Below are 16,959 nucleotides of genomic sequence, written 5' to 3'. Positions count from 1 at the left end.
ACGGTTGTGTGCTGCTCAATAGTTTTTGGAACCTGTGATACTTTCTTTCAGGATTCTTTGATCAATTAAAAAGAACTGTTTATTCAAAATAGAAATTTTGGGGTTACAATATACACCGCTATAGTCAAAAGTCTGGGTTCTGTATTTATTTAGTGTTAAATGGATAAAAAGTGATAGTAAAAGACTTACGGCGTTAGAACAGATTTTTATTTTGAATAAATGCTGTTCTTTTAACTTTCTATTCATCAAAGAATTAAAGAAAAAAAGTATCAGGTTCCAAAAAAAAAAAAAAAATGTTAAGCAGCAAAACAGCATATTAAACTGATTTCTGGAGGATCATGTGACACTGAAGACTGGAGTAATGATGCTGAAAATTCAGCGCTGCATCACAGAAATTATTTCACAATATTACTGTTTTTTTCTGTATTTTTGATAAAATAAATACAGCCTTTATGAGCATAAGAGACTCCAAACTTTTGAACAGCAGTGTTGCTAAGAATAATAAATAGCTAAATGTTAAAGTTACTAATTTTAAATAACTAAGAACGGTAATATATATATATATAAACTATTGTAAGGTGAAAAGTGACCTGAAGAATGTACATTTCCAAACAAACATAACTATAATCCTCAGTAGGCTATTATTACTGTAATACAGTAATTTATTATTTTTTGCACGATTAGATTTATTGCATTCTATAATTGCATCCTTTGTTTCCTAATGCACATATCAAATCTAATTAAGACATATCACACACATTGTTTGACCGTAAGGTTACGTTTATTGACGTAGAAAAATAACACCAATCACAAAACCTTTCCCGCTAACTAAGCCACTAATAAATAAATACAAAAATAATGTTCCGTGTGAATCAACAAGAAAAAAAAAAGCATGAATATGCACTCATAAAGTAATAAAAAAAAAAAGAGAGAAATTATCGTCGATTTATTTTCTGGTACAAAAAACAAAACCTTTAGTTAATAGCTTACCGTGTCTTTTAAATTTTGATTTGGTCCTTTACAATTTGTAACCGCAATCACAAAGCTTTGCACTACGGCTTGGCATCAAGAGAATTACTTGATTCTGATTGGTCAACCACAGCATTCCACTCCATGCTCCCTTTCCTCACACATTTAAATCATTTACACTCAAACTAATGTTACATACATTACTTATTTATTCAAGTAGAGTGGAATTAGTGGGATCATGTGCAAACCTCTTTAGGGTGACACAACACCCCTCAACTTCACTTTGGGGTTTATTTTTTAAAAAGGACTGGCTGACTATACTACATTTCCTTTACATACATAACATTTCCCTACATTTCAGATAATGCATCTGATTTGTGTGATGTAATACAGTACATATAGACAACCACCAGCCACCAAAGAAACAAACCTGATTTACAGTACAGAAAGAAATTCCCTTTCTCACTACATTACAGTCTGTAGCTTGACAAAAATATAAATCAAGTGCTGCACGTGAGCGCACACAAACAAAATAAAAAGAGCCAAAGTCACCCCTCGATGTACTTTGAGTCCATCGTGTGGCTCTCTCGTATGGAGAACGGCCTCCACGCGAGCACCTGCAGGGCTGTGACACACAACGGCACCACACACACCAGGTAAAACATGACACTGTGTAGGGACTGAAGAGCACTAGGAAAACATAGAGACAGACGAGATTTCCTTCAATGCATTGGACCTTTTCCACCACTAGAGGATGACAGACCTTTGACTGCTTACAGTGAGCGTCATGTAGCTTTATGCGAGCGTGCATGATTAAAGAAACCAGAAACACACACTTCTCAAACATCTGTTATGCTATAGCAAACAGTATTGGGATATTTGATAGGTGAAGTTACCTTGGATCTGCAGCCTTCCCAACATCTTTTATTTCTGCATAACCATATTGGTTTAGAACCGACACGACCAGCATAGGAGCTAAAGACTGTGCCGGCTTTGTGAAAAGAGCGTTGGTCCCAAAAACCATAGACGAGAGAGGAGAGCTGGAGACATTTAAAAGCAGTCATTTTTCAAAATCACTTAATTAAAAAAAATACCTTTATTACACTTTTTTTTAAAACAATGACACAAATACCTGCGTTTGTATTTCTGCAGGTCAGAGTCAATGATGTCAGCTAGAGGCAAATTGAAGAGACTGAAGGCCGCCTGAACCAAGACCCTAAATCACCATCAGAAGGCAAAACATCACACATTCAGAGACTGTCACGGTTGCACTACTGAGTATGGAGCAAGGAACGGAGGGAGACGAGGAGTACATCAATCCAGAGAAGTTTAATTACAATAAGGAAAACTCACGAAGCACAGGTAGACATGAACAATACCCGGATGCTGAATTAAAGACGGAACACTATTTAAACACATGACAAGACGAGGGGATGACGAAACACACCTGGGATCAATGGAAATAAATCAACAGGACAGGAACAGGAAACTAACCAAATATGGGCAAGGAGGGCACATGAGGAGCAAAACACACACAAAACACGGAACATAATTCATAATATATTTTTTCTGAAAATGTTTTAATTATATGTCATTTAGTAGTTACATTGTCATTTGGTAAGTCTTTTTTTCTGTCTAAGGCCATTACACTACTTATGGACATTTATTACCCACTCTCTAAAAAAATGTAAAAAAATTATATGACCCATTTACAGTAAGTAGAAAAAACAGCATTAATAAGTGAACTGATTCAAAATGCATCGTTGGTTAAAAATGATCATGGAAACATGGAAAAGTAAAAATTTTCAGTAATTAAATATTTTAGTAAAACTATATATACACTGTAAGTAAACATTACTGTTTACTACTATGCATTGTTATATTAGGGCATTGAAAATTTTAATTAATATCATTTCAGTGAAAAACATGTGGAAAGTTAAATAAATAAATATTTTATAATTCAAATATACTTTCTTACATTAAACGTTACAAATTTACTTGTTTACAGTAGCTATTTGGTGGATCCTCCTTTTTAAACCACTTAAGTAAATGTAAGTAAATATCTGCTATTAACTGAATAATGTCAAAAGGTGATTTTTTTTTTCTTTCTTTTTTTACACATCACCCAGCCCTATTCAGAAATTGAGTCCAGTTAGTATCAAAGAATGCTTTACACTCTAATTAGTCAAAAACACATAATCTGGCCTACATTTTTAAACTTCTATTCACTGGTAAACACTGACTGTAACACCTAAATGCAACTATTGTTCAAATATTTGGGGTCAGTAAACATTTTTATATATAAAATAATACTTTCTTTCAACAAAAATGCATTTTAAAAAAGTGACAGTAAAGACGTCTATAATGTCACAAAAGATTTATATTTGAAAATATATTAAAATAACGTTTTCATTTTTCAATTGTAATAATATTTCAAAATACTGCTGTTTTTTACTGTTTTAGCATTAATGGGCAAAAGGAACAGCATTGTGCTGTGTAATTACTCACATGTTGGAAGTGAGGAACAATGCAAGGAAATAGTAGTTGCCTGGACCCAGGAGTAACATGATCACAGCAGATCCGGCCTCCACGTAGAAGGTGATCAGAATGAGTCTGTAGTAGCCAAACTTATGGAGCAGATTCTGGCTGCACAAAACCAACAACTGTAGAAGAAAACATAGAAAGGTTTAAGATATTTAAGTGGTAGTTATTGTTATTTATTTGGGTTTTGATTTGGCTCTTAGTAATGATGTGAGGCATAAAATGATTTTATCCTTAAAACGGGTTTATTAAATTCCACCCAAGTATGAATGACACTATTAGTAATGCTTGCTACAACCAGTGTTGGGGAAAGTTACTTTTAAAAGTAATGCATTACAATACTGCGTTACTCCATAAAAAAGTAACTTGTAACTAATTACGTTACTTAGTTACTGTTAATAAAGAAAGTGATGTTGCTTTACTTTTGCGTTACTTTTTCTCACCTGGGCTGGGCTTGCTAACAAAAAATAAATGAATAAGGATAAAGATCTTTGCACACCGAGTCTGAAAATCTCGTCCGAAATTTTTGCACGTTAAAAAAGAAATACGACCTCACGTCGTGTCAAACACGTTTGCCTCCAAAATTTGCGTCCATCATTAAAAACTCAGATGAGGTTCGATTTTCTGTGTTTACGCATCCGTAGCAAGCATTTAGATAGGAAAGGATAACGAATACGCAGTGCCTAGACTTCTGGGGGCCCTACGCAAAACTGTGTCCGTGGGGGAGGGTATGAGTAGTTATGAACGAATTAATGAAACGCATTTGTCCGTGTTTCACTCCGTTTCGAATCGCGCTCGCGGAAAGCGCTTGAGAAACAGTGTCTCTTCCGCGGCTCGGTACACTTTCAACTCGTTTTTTTTAGTCTCGAGCAAGACTCTACGACATTCACATTACGTAATTTGACAGATTTTTACGTAGAAAGGGCGACAACGCACCACATTAAAAGAAATTATCATTCTTGTTTTCATAACCGCTGGCCAAATTAAAAAACTAAACTAAAATTAAATCATCTTTGAGAGCAAGGGGGCCCTCTGGTGTTTCGGGGGACCTACGCAGCTTGCGTATTTTGCGTATAGGGAGGATTGGCTCTGCGGATACAAAAATAACGAAAAAACGCATACAAAAAGTTTGGACTCAGTATGCAAGGACCTTAACGCTCTTATTTCAGCAATAAATAAAAAGTGACAAAAATGTGATGTTTAACTAAAGTCATTTTTGCTCATAGCAGAGTTTGCATTTTACTGTTTTTATTTATTTATAGGTATACTGAATCTGTTTTTGAGCAAGTGAGATGAGTAAATGCATGTTAAGCCTAGGACTACAGTAACATGTTCACGCAGCGCACACAACACTTCTGCACATACTGCTTTAATTTGCGTTACTTATTTGAAAAAGTAACTCAGATATTTTGTTGTAAATGTAAAAGTTAATGCATTACTTGAAAAAAAGTAATCTGATTACGTAACTCGAGTTACTTGTAATGCGTTACCACCAAAACTGACTACAACTATGATGCACCTGAGGACAGATGAATCCAGCTCCATACATGACGCTCTTGGCAAGCGATGGCAGGACATCCTGAGGAATGAGATGCTCTGCAAAAATCATAGTGAAGTTATTGCAGAACGCCACCATGAACACCTGGAAAAAGTTCATGATTACGAACAGCTGGAAGTCTCTGTTGGTAATGATCTGACAGGTCATGGACATCACGGACGACACCGAGAGTGGCGGCTTCTGAGGACTCTGGGAATCTTCTTCAGAGGCTTTACTGTCAAATCGACTCTCGCTGTTGAAGCCCGTGTACAGCATGCAAACACAGGCCAATATGGCCACAACCACGCTGAAGCCCTGGAAGGCAGCAAAGTTGTCCATGTTTCCGGAGACGAGACCACAGAACAGCACACTGGAGGAGCCCACCAGAGACGCCACCTGGCTGTATTTAATCAGCCTCAGTCTGTTCTGATGGTGACCGGAGATTTCTGCAAAGAGGGCACACTGGGCTAACAGCACGAATGTGAGCATGCCATCAAAAGCGCAGAGGGTCACCATGAGGTGGACGCCGCTCAGCCAGTCTTCCGGCTCGTACGTCCTCCACGGGAACCACGCCAGCAAGAAAGACAGACAGTACAGCGGGGCTCCGTATAAAATGGAGAGCCTCCTCCGTGAGCAACACTCCATACTCGAGTTGTCTTGCAAATATCCAAACAAGGGGTCATTCAGTGCATTCCAGATCATAAAGACAACCTGCGGAGACATAACTGTGGGATCTTTAAAGGTCCAAATAATATTTTAAATAAGCAGATTTATATAATGTGTATAATAGCACATTAGCAACTTAAAATGTCAGTAACACATTATGTTCAATGCTGACGTTGTGCTTGCTTTAATTTGATTTTAACATGTATGGCTTTGTTCTTCTACAGAACACAAAAGAGATATTTTGAAGAACAGTTTTGGCTACCAATAATAACTTTACATTGTATGGACAAAAACCAACAAACAAACAAAAAATACTATTTTGATAGTCCACTTTAGACGTTCTACTAGCTGTTTTGTCTGTATGAATAAGAGATAAATAAGAGGGAATGTTTATGGAAACCCAAGGTTTATGGGATGTTGTTGTGAATCAGTTTGATATATCATTACTTGCTGAATTTGTGCTCATCTGACGAAGTTTGAACATTGAGACATACGCAACTAAGATTGTTCAATAAGCTCCGTTACTCTTTTTACCATCATCCCTTTGTCTCCTGCTTCTGCTCTTCTCTGGCTTTTCTCGGTCAACTTCTTGATTGACAGAAGACTGTTAAACACTCGTTTTGGGTATTTTTGGATCCCAAACAAGACAGGGTTTGGGTATCGACAACTCTGCTGACTAGTTGTTCTGTTACCGGACAAACTGATATTTTCTGACGGGATCTGGCATCCGGGACTGGATCCTAATTATTATCTGGCGTGGAGACCCGATCTAACAGAGCAGTGGTTCCCAACCCTGGTTCTGGAGGCACCCGAACACTGCACGTTTTGCATGTCTCCTTTCTCTGACAGACCAATTTCAGATCTTGGAGTCTACTAATGAGCTGATGATCTGAATCAGGTGTGTTTGACTAAGGAGACATGCAAAACGTGCAGTGTTGGGGTGCCTCCATGACCAGGGTTGGGAACCACTGTAACAGAGTATTAGAGGACTATTAGGTTAGGGCTAGTAACCAGGGGTAGGCAAGTTCGGTCCTAGAGAGCCGCAGTCCTGCAGAGTTCAGCTCCAACCCTAATCAAACACACCTGAACAAGCTAACCAATGTCTTCAGGATTACTAAGGCTATAGGCAGGTGAGTTTTGTTTTCAGGGTTGGAGCTGAACTCTGCAGGACTGCGGCTCTCTAGGACCGAACTTGCCTACCCCTGGGCTAGTAGAACAAATTTACATGAACTTGTAAAGTTTCTTATAGTCATGTTTGCTAGATGACCATCAATATAAAGTGTTAAGAGATATTTTAGCAGACAGTCTACTAATACTTTAATGACTGCTACTTGCTGAAAAAAAAAAAAAATTGACACCATCACAAAATTTGTAATGGTTTTACTGGTTATAATGGGACTTGTATTGGTTTCACTGGACCCTGTTGGTCTCTACTGGTAATTGGTAGCCTTCTATAGGTGGCTTGTTAAACCAATAAATCCTAATGGAATATGTCCCAAAACACACTACAGAAAACCATTATTTAATGGTTTTAATGTTTAAAAGTTTATGGTTTGTAGCGGTATTACAAATGGAAATTCTTATGGAAACCATTAGAATTGTCTGTGATGGTTCTATTGTTTTTTTCAGCAGGGAGTTAACATGTAATTGCAAAGTTACTTATAGTTGGTAGAATGTCTAAAGTGGACTCAAAATAAACAGTTATCAAAAGACATTTCTCAGAATATCTTTGTGTGTGTGTGTGTGTGTGTTCCACAGAAGAAAACAAATCATACAGGGTTGAAACAAATGAGGGTTAGTAGCAAAATTTTCTATTTTGGGTAAACTATCCCTTTAAAAACTGAAAGTTAGTGTTGAAGAGCTGTTTTAAACCACAGAAACAAATTCAGAAATGCATCTGTTTTAGCCTGTTTGTTAGCCTGAAGAACCTGTTCCTTCTTTGGTTTCATATATAGGGGTCTTCAGATGGTCTTTTGGCCTGGCTGATTAAGGTGGCCTGCTCTGATGGTTTTAGAGAGGTTTAGGGCTTTTGTAAGGTGGCTGGAAGACCAAATGAACATTATCTTGGCCAGACTGGAAGACCAGCTAAACCAGTTTAATCTAGCTGGTTAACTGGGTTTAAGTTGGTTTGCTTTTAATATAGTAACTTGACTCTTTATTTATCCCAAATAGTACATGTTCATAATGTTCACAGAAAATATTGCTGATGGGCGACCAATTTTATATGCATAATTAAGGCATATTTTTTTTTAACATAACACAATTTTCTCAAATATTTGAAAACAGAAACAATGATTTATTGACTGGCAAGGCTGTTATAGCTTATGAAGCTGGCGATATGACAGTATGTGTTGATGTTCTCAAAACTAGCCTAGGTTATGGCACGCTGGCCACACAACAATGCTGATATTCAGACCAACACTGTGTGATATTGTTTTGCTGTGATATGGTCAAAACCTAGGTGCATTCATATGAATATATGAATGGAGGTGTTTCTCTTATCAACTATGAAACAGTTTCAGCCATTTTATAAAATCTTCAATACTGAAATAGACCATCTCTTCAGCACTATAATGTCCTCTCTTCACCGCTGAAGACATTCCAGCCAAACTTGTCAAAAATCCGCATGCGAAAATGACTGACAGACAGAGATCGTTTCTGATTGGCTAAAAAGTGCAGGCCTCTCCCACGGCTTTGTATCGCTGTTTAAAGAGTCTTGTTTGTGTCATTTTTAAAGGGGTCATATGATGCTGCTAAAAAGAACATTATTTTTTGTGTTTGGTGTAATGAAATGTGTTTATGCGGTTTAAAGTTAAAAGAACACATTTTCCACATACTGTACATTATTGTTTCTTCTCTACGCCCCACCTTTTGGAAGGCCAAACAAAGTAGTTTCGCTTTCACAACGAAAAACACAGCGGCCTAGCGTGAGCGAAAGCCCCGGCTTTAGCGTGAGCTGAAGCCGGGCAAGAGTGAGCTGAGCCGGCGGGATCGAGAATGGCGGTCCCGACGAAGGAGCGGTGAAAACGGTGAATATTCCCTCAGCGACCAGCACGGATCAGCTCTAGGCATACAGCTTTACATAGTAGAAACTAAAAATGCTGTTCATCATGCCAGCACCAAGCGTTGTCATGGAGTAAGCCAAAGCAGCTGGATTAGCAATGTGCCTCATGATGCGAAGACGGATGTTTGACTTGCTGGAAGTGAAAGTTTGTCCACAAACAGGACAAGCAACATTCAATATATGAAACTTAACACTGTAATAAAACTCATGCAATCGCGGCGAATTAGTTAAACCGCCCCCCCCCGGATCCTCTCAGACAACGTTGCCAGAAAATAAAGGCTTTGAGTAAAACACTGACTGTGTTTATAACCACAACTGAGCTCATTCGACTTAAAAACAGTGCAGCGTACCACTTCCTGGTATTCAAAAGTAGGCGTGGCGTGTACGCGAGACGATCCACTAGTGAGCCCTCATTGGACAAGACGCCACCAAAGTCCCGCCCTCGCCCTCCTATTGGCCAGCGCAGAGACGCGTTCTTGTTGTTATCCAGTCGGCTCTCTAAAGCAACATTCAATATATGAAACTTAACACTGTAATAAAACTCATGCAATCGCGGCGAATTAGTTAAACCGCCCCCCCGGATCCTCTCAGACAACGTTGCCAGAAAATAAAGGCTTTGAGTAAAACACTGACTGTGTTTATAACCACAACTGAGCTCATTCGACTTAAAAACAGTGCAGCGTACCACTTCCTGGTATTCAAAAGTAGGCGTGGCGTGTACGCGAGACGATCCACTAGTAAGCCCTCATTGGACAAGACGCCACCAAAGTCCCGCCCTCGCCCTCCTATTGGCCAGCGCAGAGACGCGTTCTTGTTGTTATCCAGTCGGCGGAGTCTGCCACGTTGCTGAAGATAGTCGCCGGTTCACACCGCTAGGGATTGCCGCTCACCGGCGTTCATCCATCAGACAAAGGGCGCTGATGTCCTAAAATAAACGGGAAGAACGGGCCTAAAGCTTTCCCCGGAGTCGAGATGCTGACGGACGTGATAGTAGAAGAGGAGTTTGATCACAATGAAGAGGAGCTGTGGTACAACAGGAAGGATTTGGAGCATGGTAAGACTCGACAATAATGTATGCATTGCGAAATGATTGCACTTTTCACTAAAACTACGTTTCGTTTGGACACTCGGTCTACAGTGGCTGAGAAGTGCGTCTGCATCAATGCGACGTGACTTCATCAGAGGTCAGGGGAAATATTTAGGGGAAGCCATAGTGTTTAAACCCTGAGTGCAGCAGTGTGCAAGCTGCCTCGCTGAAGGTCACGCCCGCATAAACCCTTTAATGCGCACTCTGACGTCTTCAGAGGGTGGTGACACATTTGAAACATACAGAAAATGTCACACACACAAAAACCAAAATATACTCCTAATTCATCCGTGTATCATTCGATCATTCGTTTTTTGATTTAATATTGAAAGTCGAAAAATGAGAAAACGGCTCCTTTTTCGTTTTTTTTTCAGAGAAACGAGAATTCAGCTTAAACTTTCGGTTTTCGTTCATGGGTGGAAAAATTAATAAACAGCTTGAATAATTGATTTCTACACGTTGTATGCATTGCGAAATGATTGCACTTTTCACTAAAACTACGTTTCGTTTGGACACTCGGTCTACAGTGGCTGAGAAGTGCGTCTGCATCAATGCGACGTGACTTCATCAGAGGTCAGGGGAAATATTTAGGGGAAGCCATAGTGTTTAAACCCTGAGTGCAGCAGTGTGCAAGCTGCCTCGCTGAAGGTCACGCCCGCATAAACCCTTTAATGCGCACTCTGACGTCTTCAGAGGGTGGTGACACATTTGAAACATACAGAAAATGTCACACACACAAAAACCAAAATATACTCCTAATTCATCCGTGTATCATTCGATCATTCGTTTTTTTTATTTAATATTGAAAGTAGAAAAATTAGAAAATGGCTCCTTTTTCATTTTTTTGTTTTTTTTCCAAAAAACAAAAAAAGAGAATTCAGCTTAAATTTTCGGTTTTCGTTCATGGGTGGAAAAATTAATAAACAGCTTGAATAATTGATTTCTACACGTGGGTGGGAATTAAACGCCCCTTTCTGCTGATTGGTCAGCCGAAGCCTTCTTCTGCAGTATCGTGCAGCAGAATAATAGTCCTCCGCTGCTGCAGTACGGATTCTTAACGCATTTATTGCAACTACATTTAATCTTTTTTTCATCAAACAAACAGTCAAATGAATAGCTCGACACAACTCGTATTGTCTAGACAGGGCTTTCTTCTGATTAGATATAAATTCTATTCTTTGCATCAGCTGGGCATCTTTCTGGCGCATGCCACAAACATCAACCACAGTGAATACTCGTCTTTTAAAAGGCTTCATTTAGATTATTTGACGTTAAATGCATCATATAAATCACTTTGGAATAAATCACAGTAGGCCTATGTATCATGATAAAAAAAAACGACTTTACAGTCTGGAAATACTTTAGGCTATAACAAATCATTTCTTGGACCCCCTATCACTTTAAGAACCGCTGGTCTACACAGAAGAAAGACCGGTCTAGACTCTGAAAGTTGTGTCGAGCTATTCATTAGTCTGTTTGTTTGATGAAAAATATGAAATTGATAAAATGGGTTATTAATCCGTACAACTGCGGCAGCGGAGGACTATTATTCTGCTGCGCGATACTGCGGAAGAACTGAAGAAGGCACGGTTTGATCTTCGGCTGACCAATCAGCAGAAAGGGGCGTTTAATCCCCGCCCACATGTAGAAATCGAATATTCAAGCTGTTTATTAATTTTTCCACCAAAGAACGAAAAATTAAAATGTAAGCTGAATTCTCGTTTTTCGTTTTTTGGGGGAAAAAAAACTAAAACACGAAAAAGGAGCCGTTTTCTCATTTTTCTACTTTCAATATTAAATTAAAAAAACGAATGATCGAATGATACACGGATTAAGCAGCAGGACTGATTTCAACATTTATAATAATAAGAAATGTTACTTGAGCACCAAATCAGGATGATGTGACGCTGAAGACTGGAGTAAATGGCAGCTGGAAATTCAGCACTGCCATCAAATGAATAAATTAGTTTTTAAAATATATTAAAATAGAAACCAATTATTTAAATTGTAATATTTCACCATTTCACATAATATTACTGTTTTAATAAGTTTAATTTAAATAAATTAATAATACACCCTTGGTGAGCATAAGACAAATAATAATTAGTATTCCCAAAAATACTACTAAAGTAGTAAGACAAAGACTAAAGAAAATCCAAATTCTTGAAAAGAATCTCCTTAAAAATCATTGTACATTCATTCTAAAAAGGTTAGGATAACATACAACTTGTCATAAAATAAAGATAAGATTTTATAAATTTACTGGATTATTGCATATGAATTGTTATAATTAAGCACTACAACATAACACTATAATGCTTGTTACAACAACTAGGGATATACACGAGTTCTCTGAAGTGTCACCAAAGTTCAAAATACCATGATATAATCAGATAATGCCAAAGTCATGTGATTATTTTTCTTTAGAAGGAAATTCTTAAGATGTTCTTTGGAGAATGAGATAACTTTTCAGGAAGTACACGTAGGAACATTCATGCAAGCATCTTGGAATTTAACCAAGAAATGTCTTAACATCTTTCTTAAGAATTTTGTGAATCCTGCCCCTGTAAACTTTTTACTGTTTTTGTGCTCAAACAATCGCTTGACCTTGACATACAATTCACCTACCTCATGTCAAGCTAATTAATACATGCTTTAACATCTATTCTAAGCACATCCACATCAAACTCTCCAAATTTAATGGACTTATCATGCCATAGTGAACATCTAATTAAGAAAGCTTTTTAATCAGGAAACTGAAATTGAAAAAAAACGCATGAATATTTAAGATCTCAGCTCAACTTAGTCAGCTGCTAGTTCATTTGTATAAATTGGCTTTAAAGCACTCAGTCAAATTTAGAACAAGGATCAAAATTGAAATGAGGCTGTTGGTCGAGTTGGCAGTTAGTCAGGCATACTAAATATACACTATGCAAACCTCTCAGCATGACCTACATACAAATACATTTACAGACCTCCAACAGCAAGCTAACATGGAACGGTTTTCAAAACAGTTCTCCAAAATACATGCAAATGCACTCAAGCATTAAATTAAATATATGTTGATACCAAAACACCTCACCTTCCCAGCATAGTAAAAGGGAAACCAAAAGAGGAAGATATCAGAAAAAAATTCAGCCACACTGAAGAGTCCATAAACCACCCAGTAGGTTAGCCATTTGGTGTCATCTTCTTTATTGTTACTCTCAATGGCTTTGATGCTGCATGAGGAACGGAATGACATGTGAAAACAGGGCAGTCAGTGTGGGTTGCTCTCATTATTGTGCTTCCTAAATGCTGTGCAAACACATATGTGGGGTTCTCCAGGTCTAGCATCTGCACCAATATGCATACTAGACATTTGTGAAATTTGACATGTCACACAAACTTACGAGGCATACGCTGGGTATGCGAAACCAATCAAGTTGCAGAGGAGGGAGGCGCCATATCCAAATAACAGATAGAGTGCCACAATAGATACTGCACCTGCAGAACAAACAAGACACATGATCACTGCCATTATTCAAATGAAGAAGGCCATTTAGGAGTACTGATGACATTGTGTTTGGTGTCAGTGTTGACACTTAACAGGATGGAAGAAGCACAAACAAAGGCTGTCTATTTGTTTAAGTGTGAACATAAGGGAAGTTTTCATAGTCTAGACACTGCAATTCTGCACAGACACTCGAGGACATACTACATGTTTAAAAATAACACTTGGGAGTGGCTATTGGTAGAAGACACCACACATTAGACATCTCAAGTAACCAGTCAATGCAGTTGAACAATTGCACGGATAACTGGCACTTCATAGGTCATTTGTTTGATGTTTTTCAAACCAGCATGTTTTTTTATCTTAAAACAACGAGCAATAACAAATAGGCTAAATAGATGTAAATGCAACAGGGAAATGACATATCCCTCGGGGGTGGGGGCTGTTCATATGGCATCTGTTCTTGTCACACATACACACGCAAAGCAGAGTAAAGTTGTATTTGTAAATGACTCCTTTTTTCATTCGAAGCTCTTTGATGAATCAGGTGAACCGATTCTCAAAACCGGTCTGAACTATTCAACAAAGCGAACTGAATCAGCTTAAGTGGTTCCAGGGTCAACAGTTTATCGACTCAATGAACCGCGAACTGTCTTTTAATAAAAAAAATGTATCTAAAATCTTTTCTAAACAACAATGTTCCAAATTCTTGATTTGTTCAGGACCAGCAGTTTAAAAAGAACCGCTTCGGAAAAGTGACTCGGTCTTATCAGTATGACTCCCAGAGCACTTTGCACTCATTTGCAACATTCACCAAGCCTTTACATATGGGTGACAGTAACTTAAGTCACGTGTTAAAATAAACTCATACTTTTCTTAAGAAAATCAATATTCGATGGTAATGTTTACAAAGAAGAACTTTTAAACTCTCGCAAACCCAATAAAGCCTAAACTGATTGCCAACACAGTTTACATTCATAGCGTACGCCTTATATTCCTGACTAAATCATTAAAGTTGCTTTCAAACAAAAGATTAAAACCAGTCACATACCTGTTGCAGTGTACTGTTTCTTAACTCCAGTTTTTTCCTCTAAAACCGCTAGAAAATCCGTTACCACATTCTTCTGCTTAAAAAACGCTTCGTAGCGTTCTGTAACAGTATTTAACATGTTGTCCTTCCTCGTCTATAGTATAGCCGAATGTAGTGACCAAGACCAGAATTGTAAACAGTTTTCCAAACCAAGAAAAGTAACACTGTACTTTGATAAAGTTTGTCCCCTCGCAGCAGCAGCACAGCACAGCACTGGCTCACGACAGGATGGCACTGCGCGGCTGCGCACACAATCTACGGCGACCAATAGAATCAATACAAACACATGATTCCACCCCTCAACAGGTGATTATGATTCTGCTGAAACGCTGAGTAGGGAGTTGTGCTTTTGACTGAGAGCATGATAGCTTTGTTGGAGAGCCTGTCTTTTCAGAAGAACAAAACGGAAAAAAAACGAAAAAGGAGCCGTTTTCTCATTTTTCTACTTTCAATATTAAATCAAAAAACAAATGATCGAATGATACACGGATTCTAATTCATCTCCTATGTTAAATTTGTTTTGTTCTGATTTTGACTTTTATATTTCTTCAATAAAAAGTCCGTGAGATGTTTAAAAAAAATACTATGATACTATCTTCAATCACCCCACCTAGGTACTTTGCAATATCTTTATTTGTTAAAATTGAATGTGAGCTATGCTTGTTTGTTTTTTTTGGTTCTTATTTGTTTATAATTTGTATTGTTGCTATTTGTATGTTCCTTTGTTCTGCAATTAAAAAAAAAACTATTGAAACATACTTCAACATGTTTGGTTTGTGTATTCATGTCACGGTGTATTGAATATTATTTGATCATTTGTTTATAATTTGTATTGTTGCTATTTGTATGTTCCTTTGTTCTGCAATTAAAAAAAAAACTATTGAAACATACTTCAACATGTTTGGTTTGTGTATTCATGTCACGGTGTATTGAATATTATTTGATCATTTGTTTATAACGTGAAACTTATGACGAGTAAACCATTGGTTTTAAATGTTCAGACATCTGACAGGACACACAGCAGGATGTTGTTTTTGAAACAACGTAAAATCCAAAAACCAGATGGAAAACTGGAACAGTGTTTCTGTTAGCGTACAGCTGCAGTATCTGCGGGTGTAAGTGTACCTGTGCGTCGAGTGTTAGCGTACAGCTGCAGGACCTGCGGCGGAGGCGGCCCCGGTGGGGGTCCCGGGGGCTTGCGTCCCGGCGGCAGGCGAGGGACTCCAGCTAGAGCGGCCGCTGACAGCGCTGAGCCCTTCCTGAAACACACGAGTGAACACACATTGACAGTCTCTCCTGAGCTACGGTTCTCTGAAGAAACACAGCGACTGACACACTGAACACATGTCATGCACAGGTCAATGAATATGTGAATCAGATTAGGCTTCATATAAACTGAAGTAAGGGTCAGAATCTGAATCGGACTGAATTCATTTGGACAGCTGAATGACGTTAAACAACAGTACAGTGCAGTACAGTCCTCAGTCTCGTTTCACTCCTGTCAGAAATTGAATAGAGATTTCTCTTTAAAGAGAAAGAGGATGTGCGTTAACGAATCGCTGCTTCATATACTACAGCAAACTCTCATTAATGATCTCCAGTAGAGCTGTTGAGAGATCAGCCATGAGACGGACACTTACTTTAATGATGGTTATTATTAATCAAACGTGTGTGTGTGTGTGTGCGCGCGCGTGAGTTTGTAGAGAGAGAGAGTGTGTGTGTGTGAGTGTGTGTTTGTAGAGAGTATGTGTGTATATGAGTATGAGTGTTTGTAGAGAGTGTGAGTGTGTATGCATGTATGAGTGTGTGTTTGTAGAGTGTGAATGTGTGTGTGTGTGTGTGAGTGAGTGTGTGTTTGTAGAGTGTGAGTGTGTGTGTTTGTAGAGAGTGTGCGCGTGTGTGTTTGTAGAGAGTGTGCGCGTGTGTGTTTGTAGAGTGTGCGTGTGTGTGTGAGTGTGTGTTTGTAGAGAGTGTGTGGTTGTGCATGTATAAGTGTGAGTGTAGAGAGTGTGAGTGTGTGTGTGTGTGTGAGCGTGTGTTTGTAGAGAGTGTGTGTGTGTGTGTGAGCGTGTGTTTGTAGAGAGTGTGTGTGTGTGTGTGAGCGTGTGTTTGTAGAGAGTGTGTGTGTGTGTGTGAGCGTGTGTTTGTAGAGAGTGTGTGTGTGTGTGTGAGCGTGTGTTTGTAGAGAGTGTGTGTGTGTGTGTGAGCGTGTGTTTGTAGAGAGTGTGTGTGTGTGTGTGAGCGTGTGTTTGTAGAGAGTGTGTGTGTGTGTGTGAGCGTGTGTTTGTAGAGAGTGTGTGTGTGTGTGTGAGCGTGTGTTTGTAGAGAGTGTGTGTGTGTGTGTGAGCGTGTGTTTGTAGAGAGTGTGTGTGTGTGTGTGAGCGTGTGTTTGTAGAGAGTGTGTGTGTGTGAGAGAGAGTGTGTGGTTGTGCATGTATAAGTGTGAGTGTGCGTGTAGAGAGTGTGAGTGTGAGTGTGTGTGTGTGTGTGTGAGCGTGTGTTTGTAGAGAGT

The 16,959-nt window shown here is 38.7% G+C and overlaps 2 protein-coding genes across 2 annotated transcripts; both read right to left on the bottom strand.

Annotated features, from left to right (window-relative positions):
- Nucleotides 1–951: 951 nt before the first annotated feature.
- mfsd13al (major facilitator superfamily domain containing 13a-like) lies at nt 952–9,130 on the bottom strand. Its single transcript, XM_016259815.1, has 7 exons — nt 8,788–9,130; nt 6,248–6,317; nt 5,030–5,758; nt 3,478–3,632; nt 2,102–2,185; nt 1,866–2,009; nt 952–1,659 (listed from the first exon to the last, which is right to left on the bottom strand). The coding sequence occupies exons 1-7, from the start codon at nt 8,883–8,885 to the stop codon at nt 1,518–1,520; spliced, it is 1,422 nt and encodes a 473-aa protein (XP_016115301.1). The 5' UTR covers nt 8,886–9,130; the 3' UTR covers nt 952–1,517.
- Nucleotides 9,131–12,831: 3,701 nt separating this feature from the next.
- LOC107573381 (receptor expression-enhancing protein 6-like) lies at nt 12,832–14,752 on the bottom strand. The gene is made up of 4 exons (XM_016259814.1): nt 14,409–14,752; nt 13,257–13,350; nt 12,947–13,085; nt 12,832–12,852 (listed from the first exon to the last, which is right to left on the bottom strand). Exons 1-4 carry the CDS (start codon nt 14,524–14,526, stop codon nt 12,832–12,834), a joined length of 372 nt encoding a protein of 123 aa, XP_016115300.1. The 5' UTR covers nt 14,527–14,752.
- Between the last annotated feature and the right edge of the window lie 2,207 nt (nt 14,753–16,959).

This window comes from Sinocyclocheilus grahami, unplaced genomic scaffold (genome assembly GCF_001515645.1).
Source record: "Sinocyclocheilus grahami isolate Dianchi unplaced genomic scaffold, SAMN03320097.WGS_v1.1 scaffold1927.1, whole genome shotgun sequence".
Lineage (NCBI taxonomy): Eukaryota > Metazoa > Chordata > Actinopteri > Cypriniformes > Cyprinidae > Sinocyclocheilus > Sinocyclocheilus grahami.
The sequence above is the reverse complement of the archived record's forward strand: the minus strand, read 5'-3'. Positions and strand labels throughout refer to the sequence as shown.

Excerpts from the sequence above, each read along its gene's own strand:
- mfsd13al (XM_016259815.1), bottom strand. The coding sequence starts at position 8,885 with ATGAGGCACATTGCTAATCCAGCTGCTTTGGCTTACTCCATGACAACG. Across the intron at positions 6,318-8,787 it reads AGTTTCTACTATGTAAAGCT|TCTTCTGTCAATCAAGAAGT; the intron begins GTATGCCTAGAG and ends AGTGTTTAACAG. Across the intron at positions 5,759-6,247 it reads CAGGAGACAAAGGGATGATG|GTTGTCTTTATGATCTGGAA; the intron begins GTAAAAAGAGTA and ends ATGTCTCCGCAG.
- LOC107573381 (XM_016259814.1), bottom strand. The coding sequence starts at position 14,526 with ATGTTAAATACTGTTACAGAACGCTACGAAGCGTTTTTTAAGCAGAAG. Across the intron at positions 13,351-14,408 it reads GAAACAGTACACTGCAACAG|GTGCAGTATCTATTGTGGCA; the intron begins GTATGTGACTGG and ends TTTGTTCTGCAG. Across the intron at positions 12,853-12,946 it reads CCTTTTACTATGCTGGGAAG|CTTGCTGTTGGAGGTCTGTA; the intron begins GTGAGGTGTTTT and ends GTTCCATGTTAG.